The sequence below is a fragment of the Ixodes scapularis genome, unplaced genomic scaffold (genome assembly GCF_016920785.2).
Source record: "Ixodes scapularis isolate PalLabHiFi unplaced genomic scaffold, ASM1692078v2 PGA_scaffold5__190_contigs__length_132052651, whole genome shotgun sequence".
NCBI lineage: Eukaryota > Metazoa > Arthropoda > Arachnida > Ixodida > Ixodidae > Ixodes > Ixodes scapularis.
The window spans coordinates 128,744,634-128,765,089 of NW_024609880.1; the positions used below are offsets into that span (position 1 = coordinate 128,744,634).

Below are 20,456 nucleotides of genomic sequence, written 5' to 3' on the forward strand. Positions count from 1 at the left end.
TTTTTAAGTAACGAGTAATTAAAGTAATCCGTTACCAATATTTGTAACGAAACATTACAGATTACTGCCGCAAACAATTAACGTGGTAATTACCACATTTCTTGAAAATGTAACGGATTATAAGTAACCCTTTACTTGTAACGAATTACTTTTACAAGTTTGCATATAGGCAATAAACACAAACCTTTAGGAATGTTGAACGCAACGGTCAACAATCCCGAATGTTCCTTGCAGAAAATTGTATTAAGCTTGGCTGAAACTCGTGGTTTCTTTATCGCCCAATTCCTTCCTCCCCTCATAAAAACTGACTAAAAATGTTTTTTTACGGCGTGATAACCCGCCCCTCATATGTGAAGAGGTACAGACACCAGGTTAGAAATGGTTCACTTATTTGATACCATACCGCACCCTCGCATCTTTTGCGAAACCTTGCATTAGCTCTACCAACTGGCATTGCCAAAAAAGTGTGCGATATTTCCCATAAGGGTATCAAGGTCTGATGTGGAACTATTAGATTAGAAAATAATCCACTTACGCAAAAGGGACAGAAATGGCCAGGTCCGAACGTTCTATATGCCTTAGTTAAGAGGGCTGTCTAATCAGGTGAAATTTGCAGGTATTGCTGGCTACTCGGACGTTGACCAGCTGCCTTTCACTGTCCTCACCTATGGCAACGGACCAGGCTTCTCTACGGACAAGACTAATTTTACGAACGCCGATGTGGGTAAGAACGAATTCCCCCGCATTGCTCGTTGTGTAACGACCACCAAAGGATCGCGGTTAGGTTAAACGTTGCACCACTTCGTGAACTAGTCGGCGACAGGCTAAGACTTCAGTGGGCGCTCCATCTTAAGCTTTCTGCCTGTGGATCGTCGCACGCGCAGCCGAAACCCGGTGAAAGGCAACAAACGCGTGCTGGACGCGGAGCCTCCATCTCAATACTTAGCCTGTCACCTACTATAAATACTAACATTCAATATCACACATCAAGAAATCCCCGAGTGTATTAAGCACCGTACAGTGCACTCGCAGCACCATGCTATTGTTGATATTTATTTAATCAGTTAAAACAGCGAGAATGAGAGATGGATGCCATTCTGTAATGGCCGCTGCTCTCTGCGGCATGCTTGCGGGTGACGTAGAAAACTCGGCTCTTCTGGCTTGCAACCCACGAGGTTAGAAGGTCCGTTCACACACTTGCGTTTGACTACAACCGACGGAGGCAAGACCCGTTTTAAGGCGAAAAGCTTATACGTCCCATTACGAGAAAAGGCGGCGGCGTCGTGCCCGAAAAATGGTCACACCAATGCGTCATCAAGCACACGCCGCTCAAGGTCAAAGCGGACGCGCCTCAGAAATAAAACACAAAGAAAAGCACAGCAACGCAGACGCTTCGTCAAGGAAGCCGTGGAGCCGGCGGAGGTACCGCGCCTGCGCAGTGGGGGAGTGTGATGTCACAGCCGGAGCGCCGTTTGCGAAAGGAAGACGTGGCGAGCTGCTTGCAAGAATGCACTGCGTGTAGGAATGGTTGTGCATTCCTACAGGTAAACAGTCTTAATTGTCCTCCTGTAATTTTTAAAACATTTGGAGACTTTTTAAGCCTCTTGTGACGGCTTACGACCAGCGCTGCAGCAGCGCATCCGGTCGAAAGCCTTTGCAAGAGGTTTAAAAACCGGTCTTGTGTCAGTGGGTCGTACTGGGTTGAGAGTGTGTGAACAGGCCTTTAGGGTTGACAAGTCTCTCTGTCAACAAAACTAACCAGGTCGTTGTTGAATTCCCGGCAGTGACGTCACGCCTGTGAGGTGACGCTCCACGCGAATGTAGTTCCTGCGCACGCGGAGTGCCCACACCTCGTGCGGGAACTGGGCGTTTGGCCACACCTCACCTCGTAGGGGCTTGTTTGGAAACAGCGAGATGCATGACGTGAAAGAAGACGATAAAAATCACGAACGATGATAGCTCGGTGGCCGAGTGTGTTAGCGCACTAGAGCTTGGAGCAAGTAGAGCGAAATCTCGCGCCGCGGAATCCAGGGACCCTGGGTTCCATTCCCACCCGTTCTCGTCTCAATCTGGATGAGCATCACACCGCGGCGTGCGGTTGTGTGTTACCCCTTGATACACGTTAAAGACCCCAGACTTGCAGTGGCACTGCACTGGCTGGATTTCTCACGTGCAGCGTAAACCAGCGTCGCCGCACCTCAAAAGCAGACCGACCTTACGCTGTATGAAGGCGAACGTCAAATTTTGGTTTCTGGTGTTAGCTCCATCCTTGCAGAGCAGAGTCCGTATCCCCGGCTGACGCATTTGTGGTCGTGTTGTCGTGCAGCGAAACCGGACTACATCCAGCGGTCGGCCTTTAAGTTGACCGAAGAGACCCACGGCGGCGAGGAGGTGGCCGTGTACGCGACCGGGCCCTGGGCGCACCTCTTCTCGGGCTCGCACGACCAGTCCTACATCCCGCACGTGCTCGCGTACGCCTCGTGCGTCGGACGCTTTGCCGGGGACCAGTGCGCGTCTCCCGGCGGTGGCGCTGCGACTCCTTCCTCGCTCGGCGTCGTGTCGGCGCTCATGATGGCCACGATGGCCGCCGTGGGCCTGCGGTGACCACCGATGGACACAGCGTCTCCGAACGCTGTTCGGGCGTACAAAATGTTCGCGTAAATAAACCAATGGTCCGAGTGCAATGAAACTTTTCACAAAGGTGTTTCAAGGTGGTGCATTTATCTTACTCAACTTTCATGAATGTAAGTTTAAAAAAGTTTTTCTTTTTTATACACGAGGAGGAAAACGGTCAAATATTTTTGGTTGACGCTGCTACTCACAGATGGCGCAACATAACGCTAAAACCTTATTTCTTCTTCGAAATAAACACCCGAAAGCAAATCCAGCGGATCCAAGCATACGTAAGAGGGAGTTTTCGTAGATCGTTTTCGCCGTCCCGCAACGCCCTCCGCAATCCGCTACGATACCCGGAACTCTACAGTCAAGGCTATCGGCGCGCAGGCGCAGTAGCAACTTCTTCGTTGTGGAGAGCTTAGCGGAGGGGGAAACGCGATCTACGAAAGCTCCCCAATGTGAGTAGCAGCGTCAACCAGATGGAATTCGCCGATTCCCTCCCTGTTCGTAAAGAAATAGTTTTTTTTTTCGTGCTCATTTTTTTTTTTAACTTATAAAGTTTGAGTATGAGAAATGCACCGCCTAAAGACACCTTTGCGAAAAGTTTCAGTGCACTTTGTTGATTGGTTCATTTATTCTATTTTTGTTTCCCCCGAAAGCGTTCGGAAACACGTTGTAGACCTTGTTCGATTTTGTGTCGTCATCCATCGAACGTCTTCGAGACACTCGAGTTGGCTGCAGGCGTTTAGGACGACAAACTGGAAGCTTGCCACCTGAGCAAATTGGCGGCGGGAAAGAGCTGGAAGGGCGAGCAAATTAAGTAGGCATTTCCTTTCTGCTTCTCTCCTGTGCCATTTATCGCTATTGTTTTGTTTCTATGAAAGAGAATCGGTGACGCACCTTTGGCTTAGGAGACTCAGTCTCGACGGTGCGAACGAAGCTTATTAAGCCCGCCCTTGAAACACCGCTGTCTCTCGATGTACGCACAGCGTGATAAGAAGAACGAGACACGTGACCATTTGCGAGGCCTGCAGCCTCAGCTGATAGATGATGCCCAAAGTGAACAAATTCTATTGAATTCTAACAAACCGTCCTCCATTTGATCGCTATGCCTTTAATCGGTAGAAACTTGCAGGAACCGCTTTCCGCAGACGACCGGTTTGAGAGCTGTTGGAGAGATGCCACAGCCAGACATCTCCGCCTTCTAGGAAAGTTCTGCACGCTTCACAGAGTGGAGTTGATGACATGCGTCAGAACTAGTGCTGCACAGGTCATCTGCGAAACGGTTCACTGGCCGATCGCGAGCGTATATATGTTTGGCGAAATGTTCGCTGCAACTCTCCGTTGGCTCATAGGATCCTGCTCAGAAATGTCTTTCAGATGCTCCTGGCACTCCGCACTCCTTTCTCGACGTCGTAAAAAAACAAAACAAAACAAAAAGGAACAACGTTATACGAGACAGTTTTGGGAAAGCAGTGCAAATGGTTGTAATATTAAAGATAAAGGAACGTCTTATGCATGCTGCAAGAACTGTCTCGTAGCGTCGCCATTTTCTGCTGGTGTTCGACCTTCAGCTTCAAGCCTTTCAAAGACGTGCCCCCACGGTGGTCCGAGTGATGATTTTGCAGACAGTTGTTCCAGATGCAGTAGCCAGGCTACGTTCTGAAGTGCGGTACTTGCAAACGTGTATAAGGCAGCTTCAATATTTTGTCACCCTTGTCGAAGGTACTCCTACCCTAGGGTGCTTTGCAACGGTTCTTTGTTTACGTGGGCCCCAATGAGAGCATCTATATAAATTTAAGAAAAATAAAGTACAAAACTGTTCGCGCAAACAGTAGACACTTTTTTGTCTCGTCTTGTAGCCCTTTTTTGCGTTTTTTTTTTTTTTTCAATCTCTTTTTTGTAATGTTTACCGGTCATTATTTTTTCCCCGATACATATACACATATTTGAGAAAGAGAACGCCAGCACTAAATTTAATTTCTAGTCAACTTGTCCCAAGTTGTGCAGCTCATACTATATTTGACCGAAAGGGTTTCAGGAGCATGTGTTACTAGTCCTACAGGAAGGTGCTTGCACTCGACGATCACTTCATGTTGTCCATACGCCCGTCATGTTGTGTCTTTTGCTTCCCGTCGCCCTCCTGTTCATCCATATCACTGGTGCTTGGTTACATCCTCATTTGTTCTGTATCACAAAAAAAAACAGTGGTTCCAATATCCGCATTTACTAGCGGTCAGTTTTTATTTTCTCTTGGCTGCACCTAATAACTGATGCAAGACTTAAAAAAATGTGTCTTTTATGGCCAAGAAACTTCACCCCACTGTAATCGAGAATAAATATTTTGGTTAAGTTTTGACCTGCGCTGTGTCGTTGCTTTTTACACGTTTACATGCGCTGTCAAAAGCCGCTGCATGTGTAGGGCGGCATGAAAGGGAGCTGTAAAACGCGCCGTCATTTTCAGTGAAGAACTTCGACGCAAATAAGGTGCCAGATAATTTTGCTTGTGGCGCCATCTCCCGGTAGGGAGAACGTTCATTCGGTCAAAAGCAAACAACGTAGGAACCATGTTGAATTAACCTGAGACTGGGGTAGAGAAGAAACATCACAACGTAGAAGGGACAGAAAATAGACCGGACGACGACGTTTTTGAGACGTCGTTCTGTCTATTTTCTGTCTCTTCTAGGTTTTGATGTTTCTTCTCTACCCCAGTCTCAGGTTAATTCAACATGGTTAATTTTCACCAGCTCGCCTGCACCCTTACGATTTTTTCAACGTAGGAACAAGTGCTTGTGTCGCCGATCGGTAGATGGTGCCACAACGACGATTCTTGCGAGAGACGGCCGCCTGCGTCAAAACTCGTCATTGAAAATGTTCTCACTTTTTAGAGCTGAGCACACGCCTAAAAAATTCAAAGTGCCCGCCAGTGCCCTGTGACGTAACAATGTGCCGCAAGATGTCGGGGCGGTCAGAAGGGAGGCATCGACCAACGTCACTGAAAGTGGGTTCGCCGGAAGTCACGTGAGGTTTACTCCAAATACAATATAGCTTCGCCAATACTGGAAACTCCTCCGAAAACACATAGGAGCGGCGGCGAACGTGACAGTGGCGCCTCTAGCGGACTCGGAGTCTACGGAAGCAGTCGTCGCAATGGAAAAGTATAGGCTCCGCGACGTCCTCGAGCTTTACAAGCCCCGTATCGTCACCCTAACAGCAGAAACAATTTATTACGGTCAGTTCGCTTGCAAAGCGGAATCCACTGATCGCAACTGCAACGACAATCGAATAACAACGCGCGCATAAACAAAGATAGAGCAGTTTATTTAGCGGTCTCAAACGCCTCTCAGGGGATCACACGCGTTTGAAACGCGTCTGGGAAGCGGAAAAAAGGCGTTTAGCTACTCGAACTACGTCGTAATCGTTAAAACATGCAAAAACGACATGTTAATATTAGCAGAGCAAGCGCACGAGCTGCTGGAGCATAAAAACAAAACAAAAAGTAAGGATAAAAATGAACGTGCAAACACTTACCGAACTTTGCAGAAAAAATGGTGTCGCCATTCCCGACGAAAATAAGAAGAAACGGGAAAGAAAAGCGAACAACGGCGAATAAAACAAAGAAGCTAGCAAAAAACTATTTCAACGACGACGATCGTTGCGGCGCTTATAGAAAAAAAGAAAGAAAATGGAAAGCAGCAAATGAATAGCTGGTGGTCGCCACCGGTGTTGAGTTCACGACAAACAAAGCGGAAGCAACAGACGAAACTAATAAAAAAAGAAGAAAGCGACCCTTTTTTTTCAGCTGCTTGTTGTACATTTCTTTATTTGCTTTCGCGGCGTAGGTACGAACTAAAAACAAAACAGGGGAAAGAATAGAGAAAATAATCCCTGGAGAAGGGGAACAAGAGGGACAAAGGACAAACACAAATCTCCAAACACAGCTAGGTGACTGGTGCGCGACCGAAAAAATCCGCCTGTTTGTCCTTTGTCCCTCTTGTTCCCCTTCTCCAGGGATTATTTTCTCTACTCTTGTCCAGCTCGCTTGCACCTTTGCATTTAATTGCATTATAATCATAAAGGGGAAAGAAATAACGTAGTGCAGCTTACACTGCCCGGTAAAAAAGAGTCGCAGAAATGTTTTGGTCGCAGGCAGCAATCTTCTATATGTGCTAGCAGTGAGTAACCTTTTTTTGCTTTCGAATTTCTTTTTTCAGTGACTTTGGCGGGTTGTTCGTTCGCTCGCTTGACGAAGCAGTTTAAAAGTGCATTCAAGTACTTGTTGACGTAGGTGTCCGTAGGTTGACGTAGGAAGCAGAAGAAAGATTTTCCACCACATCGCACAAACTTGTTCTTGCAATGGTAGGCACCACATCGCACAAACTTGTTCTTGAATGCGGCCGGTTGACCAACAAACGATGACCCGTAGCAGACGTGCCGGCCGGAGTACACAAATAAAATTCGAATCAAAATGGGTAACGAGCTTACACTTCTTAATATATTTAATAAATACCAAAAAGCACGTATGACGATTTTGAATGAGAAACTCAATCGAAGGCGAAAATAGGAGGTTATCGCAGACGACAGTGGAAGAAAACAACAACAACAAGAGCAAAGTTGCAGACGGCCCTCAAAATGCCCGGGCCTAGCGCAGACGAACCGTGGGTAATAAGCGCCGAAGCGAAGGAAAGGGAGTAAAAACTAAGCCAAACAAAGCAAGGATACGCAATTGTTTACACGTCGGGCAAAAAAAAAAAAAAAAAAAGCAAAAAGCAAACAAAAAATATACACAGCAACATATAAGCAGGAGGAAGAAATAACGCGGCAGAGTGGCGTCGCCTCAAAAATATAAAAGAAAGAAGACTCAAAAATGGAAAGAGTGGAGACGGTTCAACGGGTGTCGGCCTTTATCGTAGAAGTAAAGAAGCAGCGAAGCAGAAGATGTTGGTCGTCCCCGCGCTAACAATCGGACTTTGTGCACTGTAAATAACGTGACTGAAATCATCTTTTTTCGCGGGGCTACGAGGCTCTCCCCTTCTTTCTTTGCAAGCGCGAGAAGTCTGCTTTTTTCGTAACTCCGCTTCTGTTACTCTATAATCGCGTCAGATTTGCATATGCACAACGCCTTCTTTCGGAGCATACTGACATCGCCGTAACGTACGTGGTTCGAAATTGACTTCTGCTTCTTCATCCGGAGACGATCTTAACGGAATTAGCCAGCTCGCCTGTTCAACGAAACGGTTATAAGCAAGACACTCATGAGAAATGGGAATTGCAACGACAAAACGAATTGACTGATAAGAACAATAAAGTTCAAATGAAGCTATGTTCTGAAATGTTTGTACATTTCCCTTTTTCACGAAACAGCGCGAAGGCATACATTCGTGTTTTGCTTGGCTTACATAAGTTGTGACAGAATGTTTTCTTCGGGAGAACTCCGAAATTGCACCCAGAAAGCTGTAACATCTTTCCCACGCGAAGATAATGCCTTTCACTCATGAGCTGGCACCCATTTTTTAACTTTCAAAGCAGCGAATGTCCGTGACAATTTTTTTTCGTTGGTCACCTCGCACGGAGATAGGCAAAACCAATGCATTTTGGAGAATTTGTCTGCCAGCGGAGACTCCGAGCTCGCCAGGGGCGCTGCAATCACTTTTCGCCCGTTTTCCGCGGGAGTTGCCAGTATTGGCTTCCACGGTATTTGTTTACTCCTCGTGCTCTCCACGACCGTGCCTAAGACTTTTTTTTTTTTTTTGTCTTTTTTACGAGCGATCGTAGAAAACGAAGTTTCGATTCCACTAGCTTTTTATCGTGCATCGTTGGTTAGTTTGTGTGCTGAAAAGTTGAGGACTAAGAGTCAGTGGATCGACATGATGGAGGTCAATGATAAAAGCGTTGCGAGTACAAGCCAATGTACGAGTGCATGCCATCAGTCCCATGGTACAGAGCCATACAGGGCAAAGACAAGCTGTCGAGTTTTGAAAAACAAATTTTAGAGCGCTCGCAGAAATTGGGATTGCTAGCATCCGACACGCCCGATCACATTGCTGAAAATTCAGACACCGAGGTCGTCGAATCATCGGATACTCTCCAGACTGAAGATGTCTACCGTCTAGAGAGTACGAATTGGTGAGTGTACCAAGCAGAAGTAAACGTTAAGCATAAAGTACGTCTTTTGTCTAGAACATGAGCAGAACCTCTTTACTAGGTACACTGACTCCTCTTCTTCCACCTTTCCAACAGTATTAGGCGATGAAAAGCAAATAAAAGAAACCTTGTCAGCTTGGATTGCTCGCGGAGGTGCGAAGAATAAGAAAAATATAAAAAAATATTACTAGCTCGCTCGGTGAGCACGGGGATGATACAAATCACGTGACTTCCAGCGATGCCTCCCTTCTGACCGCCCCGACATCTTGCGATACATTGTTACGTTACAGGGCGCTGGCGGGCACTTTGAGTTGAGCTTCGTATTTCTATTTTTTTTTATAAAAGAACTACGCAACTCTAAAATGAAACAATTTTTTGGTGATGTCCTGAGACACCATTTCAACGCCTAGCATGAAAAAAAAAATCTTTTTTTGGCGCGTCAGGGGCTCTTTAATAAACTAATAACCACTAAAAAAATGCACCTCTTGCGAAAAAATACCTTTCTACGTCTACATGTCAATGTTCCTCGTCTCTTTTAAACTTCTGCTACTCAATTCACCCTGAACGCCAGTCAGCCATAAGAAAACATTTTTCCACGAGACCCGCGTTTCCACAGCATACTTGGGTAGTAATTCAATTACTGTGATTATATTACTCGTTTGGTAATTTCTAATTGTTAATAATTACTTCCGGCTAAAAGGAATTGTAATTGTAAATGAATTACTTTCTAGCGTCGGTCATTGCAAAAGTTCAGGAACAATTACAATTACTTTTGCAAGGCTGTGCGGCGCCGACAGAACCTCTCTGAAAGCCTCAGCGCTCGCACAGGCGATAGCGCTCCGTGAAGCACTCGCACACCATAGACAGACATGCACACATAGACAGACATGCAACTTGCGCTCACGCCGTGACGTATAGCGCCTTGGCATAGGTCCATGTCGCAGCGTCCTGGGCTGTTGCTATGGGAATCAGCGCGCGGCGGCCGTTTTAGCCGCTCATGTGTTTGTTCCCTACTTTACACTGCGGGCTGAAAGATAATCCTCTGTTGCCTCAACGGCGCTGTGTAGCGCTGTCTGCGGTGCGAGCAGAAAACAATAGCGTAAACGTGTCAAAATATTGAAAGAAAACCAAATTGAGCTTCAGCTCTCAGCCGGGGTTGGGAATTTTAATTGTCTATACATTTTTTTTTGACAGTTCTTTACGCCCTTCTTCCAGTACCGTCACATATTTGTATCCTTGTGCTATTCTCGAACTTACTTACTGTTGGTTTTACTTCGGATATACATGTTTTTTTTTTCGTTTTTTTAACTTAACAGATTTGTTTAAAAAAAAAAAGCCGTGAAAGTTAAGGCCCGTTTACACTCTTGCAACCGAGTAGGACCGAGAAAGACGAGATCTGTTGGAACTTCTTAAAATTTGTTAGGACGAGAGAACACACTTGCATATTGGCGCCATCTATGCGGTGACCCTTGAACTCCATTTCACAAGAGCGAAGGTTTCGCGGGATTTCCGAGGTCAAATGTGCGTAATACCTATGCGAAAGGCTCGTGAATTGGAAGGTACGATAAAGCTAACACACGTGCAGCGGGCTGACGATGAAAAAAAAAAACGCGTGATAAGATATCATCCGGGTTTTTGGAACCCCAGCCTTGTATATAACTGGAAATTCCTAGCGCACCCCTCCCCTTTCCTTCTTTACACGTACTTTAAAGTTGACTGATTCAGGGGTTTTCATTGACGCTCAGCAAGTTTCTAACTATACAATTAGTTTAAGAAATTAGTTAGAAAATGTTGGTTAATTATTTCCATAATTAATATGTTTTCTGCAATTTCCGACGTCCGCTGTGGCTGGCGGTTCGTTCTCGAAAAAGCTTTCTTCTTTCTCAACCATTCTATTGGTTGCGATTTTTTTTATGTCTTTGCCAAAACACTCGATACATCGTACCTTTTAGGCGTATTTCACATGCAGCGGTTTTGGCCCTAGAGCGGCGCGAATTCCGCCGTCGCGGCGCTCTGGCCAGCACCAGCGGTTGGGCGGCACGAGCGCCGCGACGGCAGAAATCGCGCCGCTCTACGGCCAAAATCGCTGCATGTGAAACACGCTTTAAGGCCTGTTCACACATGCATTGGAGCGCTTGAAGCATAGCGCTGACATCGCGCTAAGCGCGTGCTGACGGGAGCGTTTACCAGCTTCGTATCACACCGTCATAACTGCTGTTCAGGGCAGTCGATAAGTAGCTGACGACCCGTGAGTAGCGTTACATCAGCGCTTCGCTGCATGTGAGAACCTGCCTTTAAAGACTCAAAGATTACGTATTCATCATAGCTGAACATTCCATTCTTTAAGAAACAAAAAAAAAAAATAAAAAAAACTGCATTTTTTTTTTTTGCAATATCCCTAATCTGACGTTGCCCTATTCCGAGCGATTGATACCACCCCCAGCATTCCTGGACACGGTCTCCTTGCGCCCTCTCTTGGCTATTTTCAGCAAAACGCAGTAAAACGATAATCTCAGCCAAACTACTGCAGAAATCCTTAAGTCCCCCGAGTTATCTATAGACAGCACTGATACACTCTTATTTAATACCTACTTGAACCTCAGGATTGTATACTTTTTATTCCTGGGCCCGATATAGTTATTGTTTCATTGGGTCCTAAGGGCTACTCTGACAAAATTTTAAGTTTCTTCTGACTGAAACGAAGAATCGTAAAGTCTCCGAGGAATATAATAGCTGCCGACTCATAAAACAGACCGCAGTAAAAAGTTCGGTATTTTAAATGATACTTTTATCCTTTGAGACTCAAATTCGGCCCGCTCTTTGCCCCTGTAAAGTTAGCACTCCGCCGTGCACCAAGAAGCTTACGGCCAAGCTACCTTTACATAGGTTTATCGAAAGAAAGATTTGTACGATGCGTTTGTGACAGCATACAGACTAAGAATGTGGCGGTTATAATATGACTATATAATAATTAGATGTTTACAATCGAAATGTGTGCCCTGGATTTTAAATATAAACAATTGTTATGTAGGGTCAGAAACGCTTGCATTGTATATATTTTACTTTGAATTTGCCTAAGTACGTAAATGTTAGCCCGGTTAAATACACAAACTGAAAAATAAATAATATTTAATGCGTGTATAACTAGAAATAACTAGAAATATAACTAGAACGGCGTGCAGCTGACCGTTCGATTGTGCGTCTTTTTATCTATCTTATTTTATCGATACATATAAGCGCGTATAAATAAAGAATACAACGACAAGGACGTTGAGAGGATGACGCACCGGGCGACGGCGGTGCCTCAATCTGAGCCCTGGGGCCCTATGTTGCGCTTCTTGGACTCCCACGGCGACTATAGGAGAGGGAAGTGACGTCAACAACGCAGAAAATGCAGATTGGATGTTGATTGGTGAGCAAGGAGGTTAGAAGTACTAGGAGGGGGCACGTTGCAATATTGGTGAAGCCTAGTCATAAAAAGTTTGAACGATTTTGTGCCCAGCGTGACCGCAGATCTCTCTGGCGATTGGTGCGCGTGACATGTCACGTGTGAGATGGATGGTTGATTGTAGAAGGACTCCTTGCAGGCTTGCGCGCGCTCCGTCCGGTGGGTTTTATCAGATCGAAGTCTAGACTGTGATGTATTCTAGTACCTTATTTATAGCAAGACGAAGGCTAGCTACGGTCACGTGATATGGTCGCGTTGGCGTGGTAAGTGAGGAGAGTAAGGAGGAAAATGAGAAAGAGGCGAGGCGCCAAGGGAGCATGGCTTGTGGAGCCTACGCGGCCGACGTCATGCCTTCTCCTACCCTTCTATTCTCCATGTTGGTGAGAGTCGCTGATGATGAAATTCCGCAGAAGAAAACGAAGCTCGCTTTCTGCGTTTGCATGTATATACTCATCATATTATTATGTTCACTAAAGGCGGTACCGCGGGCCTCCATGGTACGGGTTGCTGCCTTTCCGCGGTGCCGCGGCTCTCCAGAGCCAAGTAAGTAAAAACTTAAAGGGGCACTGACACCCCAAAGGTCGTATTTATTTTTATTGTCTAAAACGATGCAAGTTGCAGCCATAGACACGCAAAAAAAAACCGCATCGCGAAAAAAAATATTCCCGCGCGCACGCGCGCCTTTTTATTTTTGGCGTTTGATTTTCCCGCCTCTCGCCTCCTCGCTTCTTTTGATCGGTGACGTCAAAAATCAGGAAATTTAGAAGCTTTGTAGGCGGCATCTTTATAACATTTAATGACGGCAATCCTAAAACATGTTTTCTAACGCAATTGCGAACGCACTACGGCCCTTCTTTTTGAAATACCAAAAATCGGGAGTTCGTTGTGGTGCCGTCTCCTGGATTTGTATCCTCCAACGGAAAACAGGCGACACCGCTCAAAACCGGTCCGCCGCAACGCCGGCGCTAGCCGGCGCTCGCTCCTTTCCTCCTCGCTTTGGGTCGCCATGGCAACAGCAGGGAGTGGTGACAGGAAAGGGGACTCTCAGGTCTCCGCAATTTTTGACGTCAAGGCACCGGCGCCGATCGCGCGGGAACTTCGAATTCGGCATTTGGAAATTGTTTTTTTTACTTCACGAATACTGAATTCCCAAATTTCAAATTTTGAGGGTAATGTCCCGGCATCGTTTTCGACCGTTTCGGATAATAATAAAAAATATGATTTTGATGTGTCAGTGCCCCTTTAAAACTAAGGACTAAAGACAAAATGCTTTGCTGACCAACAGGCGGTAGCGCCTTAAAAGAAAGAACAATAGTGTTTCCTCGTTTAGAGGATACAAATTCCAAAACTACACCATACTGAAGTGACACACGTAAAACAGAACAGATTTTCACTTGAACGCAAAACGGCAAAATAAAGATAAATGGGGAGATTGTTTGTTTCTAAAAGCCAAATTTAGAAACCTAAACTAAACTAATGTTTGCTAAAATTCGGGGTATATCGTGTGCATCGTTTCAAAAAGTATCATACGGAAACACCACGCAACACATTTGGCGTTGTTTCATACCTCGAGACACTGGCTTGCACTGGCGCACCGACCGCCAGCGTAGCAGAGCGCGGAGTTGTGAAATGTCTGCGAATGATGATGATGATACCTTATTTGTCAAAAAAAAAAAAGAAGACTCGGCGCGGATTTCCCTTCCGTCAGGGCTGGATTCGGCGCTGTAGGCGTTCTGTCTAATGCAAATGACAGGACTGGAATGTATTCCCCTAGCGAAGTATTTTTCCAGACGCAAACAGTGAAAAGGGTGGGAGGCCGGAGAGATGCACAGGAGAGGAGGTTCAGATAGCGGTGTCGCGTTTCGAATTCTCCGTTTATCTTGCTTTAGGGCAGGGTGTAAGATAGGCACGTGGGGAAACGACCCATAGAAGCCTACCGCAGCGCCGTGACCGGATTGTGTACTCGTCTGCTTGCGGGTACCCCCGATTTGCGACAGATGGCGCTGCGGCGAGAGGAAAAAAATCGGAATCGGATTTGCATGGAACTTATGGGAGAGTGCACAAAATAAACCGAGAGAACGACAGTCCTCTATTGAAAATTTACAAGAAACCATCTCCGTCAGTTTAGCCGATCGCCACCGATCGCCCACCTGGAATGAAATTTCGCGGTGCTCCACATAGATGGCGCCACAAAAAAAAAAAAAAAAAGAATAGAGTGCCTCAATGTTGCTTGCCGGCTTGAGGCACTCTAAAAAAGAAAAAACCGAGGGGGTCACAATCCGGTCGCTCATTTGGCTCTCGTTTCCCCACCTGTCTATCTTACACCTTGCTCTAGGGTGCCTACATGTCTGTCTGTCTGAGGGTGAAGACCACTGATTTCTATTGTAGTGGGCTGGATCGGGGACTGAGGCCTCGGCAGATGGGGCCGAGTGTCGCCACCGGCGGCCATTGGTTGACACTAGGGGTGTCGCGAACTTTTGTCGAACCAGATTTTTTGGTCGAACTTCCGCGGTTCGACGAACCTTCGAACTTTTCATCAGATTCGACCGGTTCGACTTTATGGACAGTGTGGCCAGACCTTAATACAAGCATGTCTAGGTTTGGAGAATTTTTTTTTTATGCAAGGGGCTATTTTATTTTGTGAGCAGCTGCAATTAAAAGAAACTAATTCTAATCACTGAAGAAGTTAATAACTTAATTTTTAGTACTGTATTGACTGAAATAGCCAATCAGCGCTGCACTTAATTCATCTCTTAGCCATTACCATCCAATCCGAAGCCAACTGGCTAGCCTGTCGCGCATGCGCACACGAGTCGAACCTCAATACAAGGTTCGACGAACTTTCCGCTAAAAGTTCGAAAAAGTCGAACCTGGTCGAACTCGAACCGCGACCGGTTCGCGACACCCCTAGTTGACACCAGCCAATGCATGGGACTCTATGGGAAGAACGAGAAAAAGTGCCGTTTTCCACCGTTTCCAAGCTGCTGTCGGCACTGAAACCTTTTGGATGCATTTCAATAAGCCCGTGAAATAGCTTGCGTACAAACATTAAAACTGACAGCCCCTCGCAGCTCTTATAAATAAATATTTTGTGGTTGAGAGTGACTCTGTTGCAGTGCAGCTCAATGAGGCGAGAGTTACCTAGAGTTACCGCGGAGTCGGTGGCGGTTTCGTTGAGTTGGGTTTAGCAGACGACAAGCTCGAAGGCTTTGCTACGCGGAATTCGCTCACTCCCGGAAAGCCGTTGTCGAGATGGAACATTCTTTGTCATTCATCGACTTCTGGGCTTCCCCGAGGACGGTCTCATTGACGGCAAGTTCCTTTGTTTACTCCACTACGAGAGCAAGCTTGCCAGCTCAGCAGTAGGTGCTCCAGTACGTTTGATCTTTTTAATCGGCGTTCGAACGTTTGACAAATACCGATTCGATCTCCAAACACCCGACATAAGGATCGCAGCACAAAATAAAATACTCGCCTCCGAGCACAGCGTACAGTCGGCACGGAAGGAAACGCGAACAAGGAGCGCGTGGTTTTCGACCCACACTGAGTCACCTAGATACGCAACACCGAAGGTTTGGATGCACTGAGCAAGAGTCTAACACATCGAAGGGGGAGCCATCTTCTTGCAGCTCCCATCTGGTTCGGGTGGTGCAGCATCTAGCGAAAACCATGCACCCACTGTTCGCGTTTCATTCCGTGCCGACTGTACATGCTCCAATATTATTACTTTTGTGCGTTTCTCCCATAGACTCGCGTGTATTGCCTGGTGTCGAACAATGGCCGCCGGTGGCGACGCCGACGGGCTCCCGATCCGCGATCCAGCCTACTACAATAGAGATCAGTGGTGAAGACATCCATTGCTGCCCTGAATGTTTCAGCGCGTGGTGCTCTCGCGCACTCGGTGCGTGACTTGGGTGGTAAAATGGCGTCTATGCATTAGCCAAAGCTACGCGCTCGAGCTGAGTGACACCAGATTGCGCGCACTTCAAAATGCATATAAAACGATTAGGCGGAAGAATGGCTGAGATGTCACCACTCAAGCAAAAGCGTGTGTGTGTATGAAGGCACTCTATCTTGCTCAAGGTTGATACGCCACGTGTCGTGAGAATCTGGAATTATCTCGTAAGAGCACTTAAACCCCACCGCATATAGCGTTATCTGATACGGTGAGACGGACAGACAGCAATAATTTTGTCAAACAAAGGCGCTCTTTCCCATTATCGGGCCGCGGGTGACCGACAGTGCTCCCTTGGTAACGGGCACTGTTGCTAACCAAAAGCACGAGAAGACGCCACTTGCATATACCTTCCTATGCGAAGGCACAGTACATCAATGGTCGCTAGCAGATTAGGAGCAAAATGGAAGCCCTTTCCTCCTCTTTAAAGTAAAAGCTCCTCCCATTTCAATCCACTTTGGCAGAGCGAATGCTGGAGAAGAGGTCGCCTCCTCTCCAGAGTTCTCTCCCTTAAAGTGGAAAGTGGTGAAAGGAGCTTCCACTGTACTCTTACCCTGTCACCCAATACTCCTCTTTTCATCCATCCCATTCACTACCCCCTCCCCCTCTCTCACCCCCAGTTCCCCTCCGGCTCGCATGAATCTAGCCAAGTGAACCAGGGCGTGTTTCCTTTCATGTAAATAAACAACGTTTCCAAACAAGTACGTGCAAACCCGTACAAAAACATGGCCATGAAGAATTGTGCAAGTAAGTCCATATACGGTCATATATATGGCGGTATTTGGCGATATATGGTCTTATTTTCCCAATTTTTCACCACTGTACAGGAACGTACAGTTGCGGAAGATGTGCATAAATCCCAGGCGAGCGAGTGGTTCCGAAGACCACCAGGATCGCTAGGTTGGACATTTGAGAAAAGGTACATGGAAGTGACGTAATGGAAAGGAGGAGCGTATCCTAGCAACACTCACGTGGCGGCTTTGCCCACTTTGACGCCGCTACGTCATCGCAAACTTGACACCTGTCACCCGTTTGAGCGACGTCCGGAGCCAACCACCGACGAGCGGAAGTAGCTACGCATTCCCCGAGGCGTCCCTACGCGCGGGATACGGGGTAGGATTTACTACGACGCGGGGAGCAGTTCCTGCGTTTAGCGAAGGAACGGCAATTAATCCTGTGCGTCGCTGGCCGTCGCATCTGTTCTAGTACAGGTAAAAGTATTGAAAAACAATCAAAACCTTTTGGGCGTTGTTAAAACAAACCGCTTTTTTGTATCCTTTTGCAATACATTTAAAAATTAATTGGAGAGAAAGTTGTTCCAATATTATGCGGGACGTGCGCCACGCGCCTTCTTCAAACCAAAATGTCGGACGGGTCGGACCACGAGGAGCCGGGGGTGCCGGGGGCAGCGGAGGGGTCGGCGGGACCAACGAGGAGCGCGCGATTGACGGCTGCTCAGAAGGAGGAGCAACTCTCCTTCATGTGTGAGCACCCGACGCTCGCGCGCAACGCCACTGACCTCTCCGCCGCCCTTACGCGGGACGACAAGCGGCGTCTTTGGGAGCAGCTCGCTCTGCGCCTGAACGCGCTGGGGCCTCCAACCAAGAGCTACAAGCAATGGAAGGAGCATTGGTCCCGGCGCGTGATGAAGGCGCGGAAGCGAGCTGCACAGCTCAACGAGACCGCAAGGTAATCTTTGTAGTCTGCTGATAGTGCAATGAAATTTATTCAGTCGCTTTCGTTATCAACAGAAGGACCGGGGGCGGGAGCTCCACCGTGCGCCCACTAGCGCAGTCCCTGGCCAGGATCCTGACGCTAGTGGGCACAGATTCGGCACTCGGGGTCCGTGGGGTGCGGGTCCCCGGTGAACCGGGCGACCAGCAGGTACGTACTTCAACAATTACCATCATGTTAACAAAGAGTGCAGGGCAGCGGTCACCAATGCGCTGCACCGCGGAATATCAATGAGGGTGCATTTAAGAAACACGTTGACCTTTTGCAAATATTAGGAGCTCTAGCGGAAGACATTGCATCTGTCCATGTAGTGCGAAATCTAATGTTTGACACCCAAACAGGGACATGCGTCATTTTTGCCACCTCGCCCCTGGCTGTTGCAATAAATCCCTATGGTGTCTTGCTTGTAATTTTTGGGAAGATGATGTGCTAGCACTAGACATATATCCCGGTACTCAATGGAAACGTTGTCAAAAAAAGAAAGTGAGAGTGCCTCTGAGGTGGCATTCTCTAAATGTTCTCCTCGGAGTAGAATGCATGCTCGTCAAAATTTTTGGTCAACAAATGGGAAGCACAGACAAGGCTGCGTGTTCTCACGAGTTGTTATAAATTCCCCTTCCAGGAGAGGCCAAGCAGCAGCAGGCGCCAGATGGCAGCCGAGCCGGTGCCCTCCACCTCACGAGGTAAGCTCTCTTGCTAGGGCATCTGGGGCCTATCATCAGTGGTGCAGGTATAAGCACCATCATCACCCATACTCGGTTTCTTGGCAGACACAACGACAAGCTGGGGGCCGTGGGTGCGGCCCACCTTGCCTCGCCCCCCCCCCCCCCCCCCCCCCCCCCCGGCAGTCGAGGCAGGAGCGGCACGACGCGGCTGCCATCCAGGCCGTGGAGCAACAGGCCCTGCTGCTGCAGCAGAACGTGGACCAGGCTGCAGAGGAGAGGGAGTTCCGAGGCCGGGTACAGACTCAAACTTAACCTTACACGCACTTACAACTAACAAGGTTAAGACCAAGGTGCTGCCACGAGGCCACAGAAAGCAGTGCATGTCCACAATGGTGCAGAATGACACAGTTCTGGCATGAGCAAGGTCTTGGCAGACTGTGGGTGTATGGAAATATGCTGCCCAATGTTAATGAAACTCCTTTGCCATTTCAGCTCCTGGAGGTCCTGGAGCGGATCTCCGCAAACCTTGACAGGGCGGCCTCGGGACAAGAAAACACCCACAGCACCCTGGTCCAACTGCTCCTCCTGCTGGCCAGCAGGGCGCTGGAGCAGCCCTCAGCCCCGGCCCCCCCTGCAGCCCCGGCCCCCCCCCCCCCCCCCCCCCCCCGCAGCCCCGGCCCCCCACATGGCCAAGCCACATACACATGGCCAAGCCGGCCATTTAATTTTGCAGCCCGAGATTGGCGTAATAGTCAGATTACAGCAATTGCCAAGAGCTCGGTTAGTCCTTTTTCCTGGGCTATGACCCGTGAAGGAAGTAGAAAATATTGGCTGGGCAACAACGGATTTATGCCCAAGCAAGCCATGTCTCGTGTTTGACGAACAGCGGCAGCTATACTCGGCAACAGGTTAACAGTGAAGTGGAAGCTCCTCCCACCTCTTTGCACTTTAGCAGAGCGAACAGTAGAGAGGAAGCAAGCTCCTCTCCAGCCCTTGCTCTGCTGAAGTAGGAAGAGGTGGGAGGAGCCTCCGTTTAATTCTTAACCCGTCGCTAACTATAGGAAGTGTTCTTCCATTGTCGAGAATTTTTTCATTCTGCAGTCTAGTCATGGGTTGCAATAGCAGCTACATTCATTTTGTCTTACCTAAGCATTGAACTTGGTCTTTATGCTTTTTATATGTAGCATTGTCATATGTCTGACAATATGCAATCTAGAGACTATGTGCTTCATAGTGTCCTTAAAACATGTGATATATTTCTTCAGAATGACCCAGTGTTTATATGGTGCATCTCTAGTCAGAAATAAGTTTTGTATTTTTCGAGCAAATAAGAATGTTTGGAGCAACATCTGTGATAATTCTTTCAGAGTGTTCCAGTGTTTATATGGTGGTATGCTAGTCAGAGAATATATATATTGTTTTTCCTTTCGAGATTTAACTATTGTGCTCAAATAAGACCAGAGTGTTCAACAAGATATCTGTGATATATACTTCAGATTGCCCAATTGTTTACAAAGTTCCAGTCAATGCTCAGTTTTACTTCCATGAATGAAATATTACATTCCATGTTGTCACACTTTTATTCATGAAGTCACAGGTGGTGGTGGTGGTGGTGGTGGTGGTATAACTTTATTTTTCAAAAGGTTAGGAGACTGACGAGTCCCGGTCAGGGCCCTTAGTCCAGGGCTCTGTTGGTTTTCTTTAAGAAATAAAGCAATTTTCAAAACAAACTACCTGTGCACTGTCTTAAGATAACACAATCACCTAACTTTGATGAAGTGCCATAAAAGAGATAATGAAATGGAGCAGAAGGCAGGACGCCTTGAAGCATTTGTAATATGAAACAATGTCCACGACAACAATATCCCTGGTTCAATCAGCAACTAAGAAAGCA

The 20,456-nt window shown here is 47.2% G+C and overlaps 1 protein-coding gene across 1 annotated transcript in view; it reads left to right on the forward strand.

Moving 5' to 3' along the window:
• LOC120839249 (alkaline phosphatase, tissue-nonspecific isozyme) overlaps nucleotides 1–4,975 on the forward strand; it is a 29,361-nt gene extending 24,386 nt beyond the window's left edge. Inside the window, exons 6-7 of the mRNA XM_040209508.2 lie at nucleotides 617–724; nucleotides 2,327–4,975. Coding sequence (XP_040065442.2) covers nucleotides 617–724; nucleotides 2,327–2,604 — 386 coding nt within the window. The 3' untranslated portion in view covers nucleotides 2,605–4,975. The remainder of the gene's footprint in view (nucleotides 1–616; nucleotides 725–2,326) is intronic.
• The last annotated feature ends 15,481 nt before the right edge of the window (nucleotides 4,976–20,456 follow it).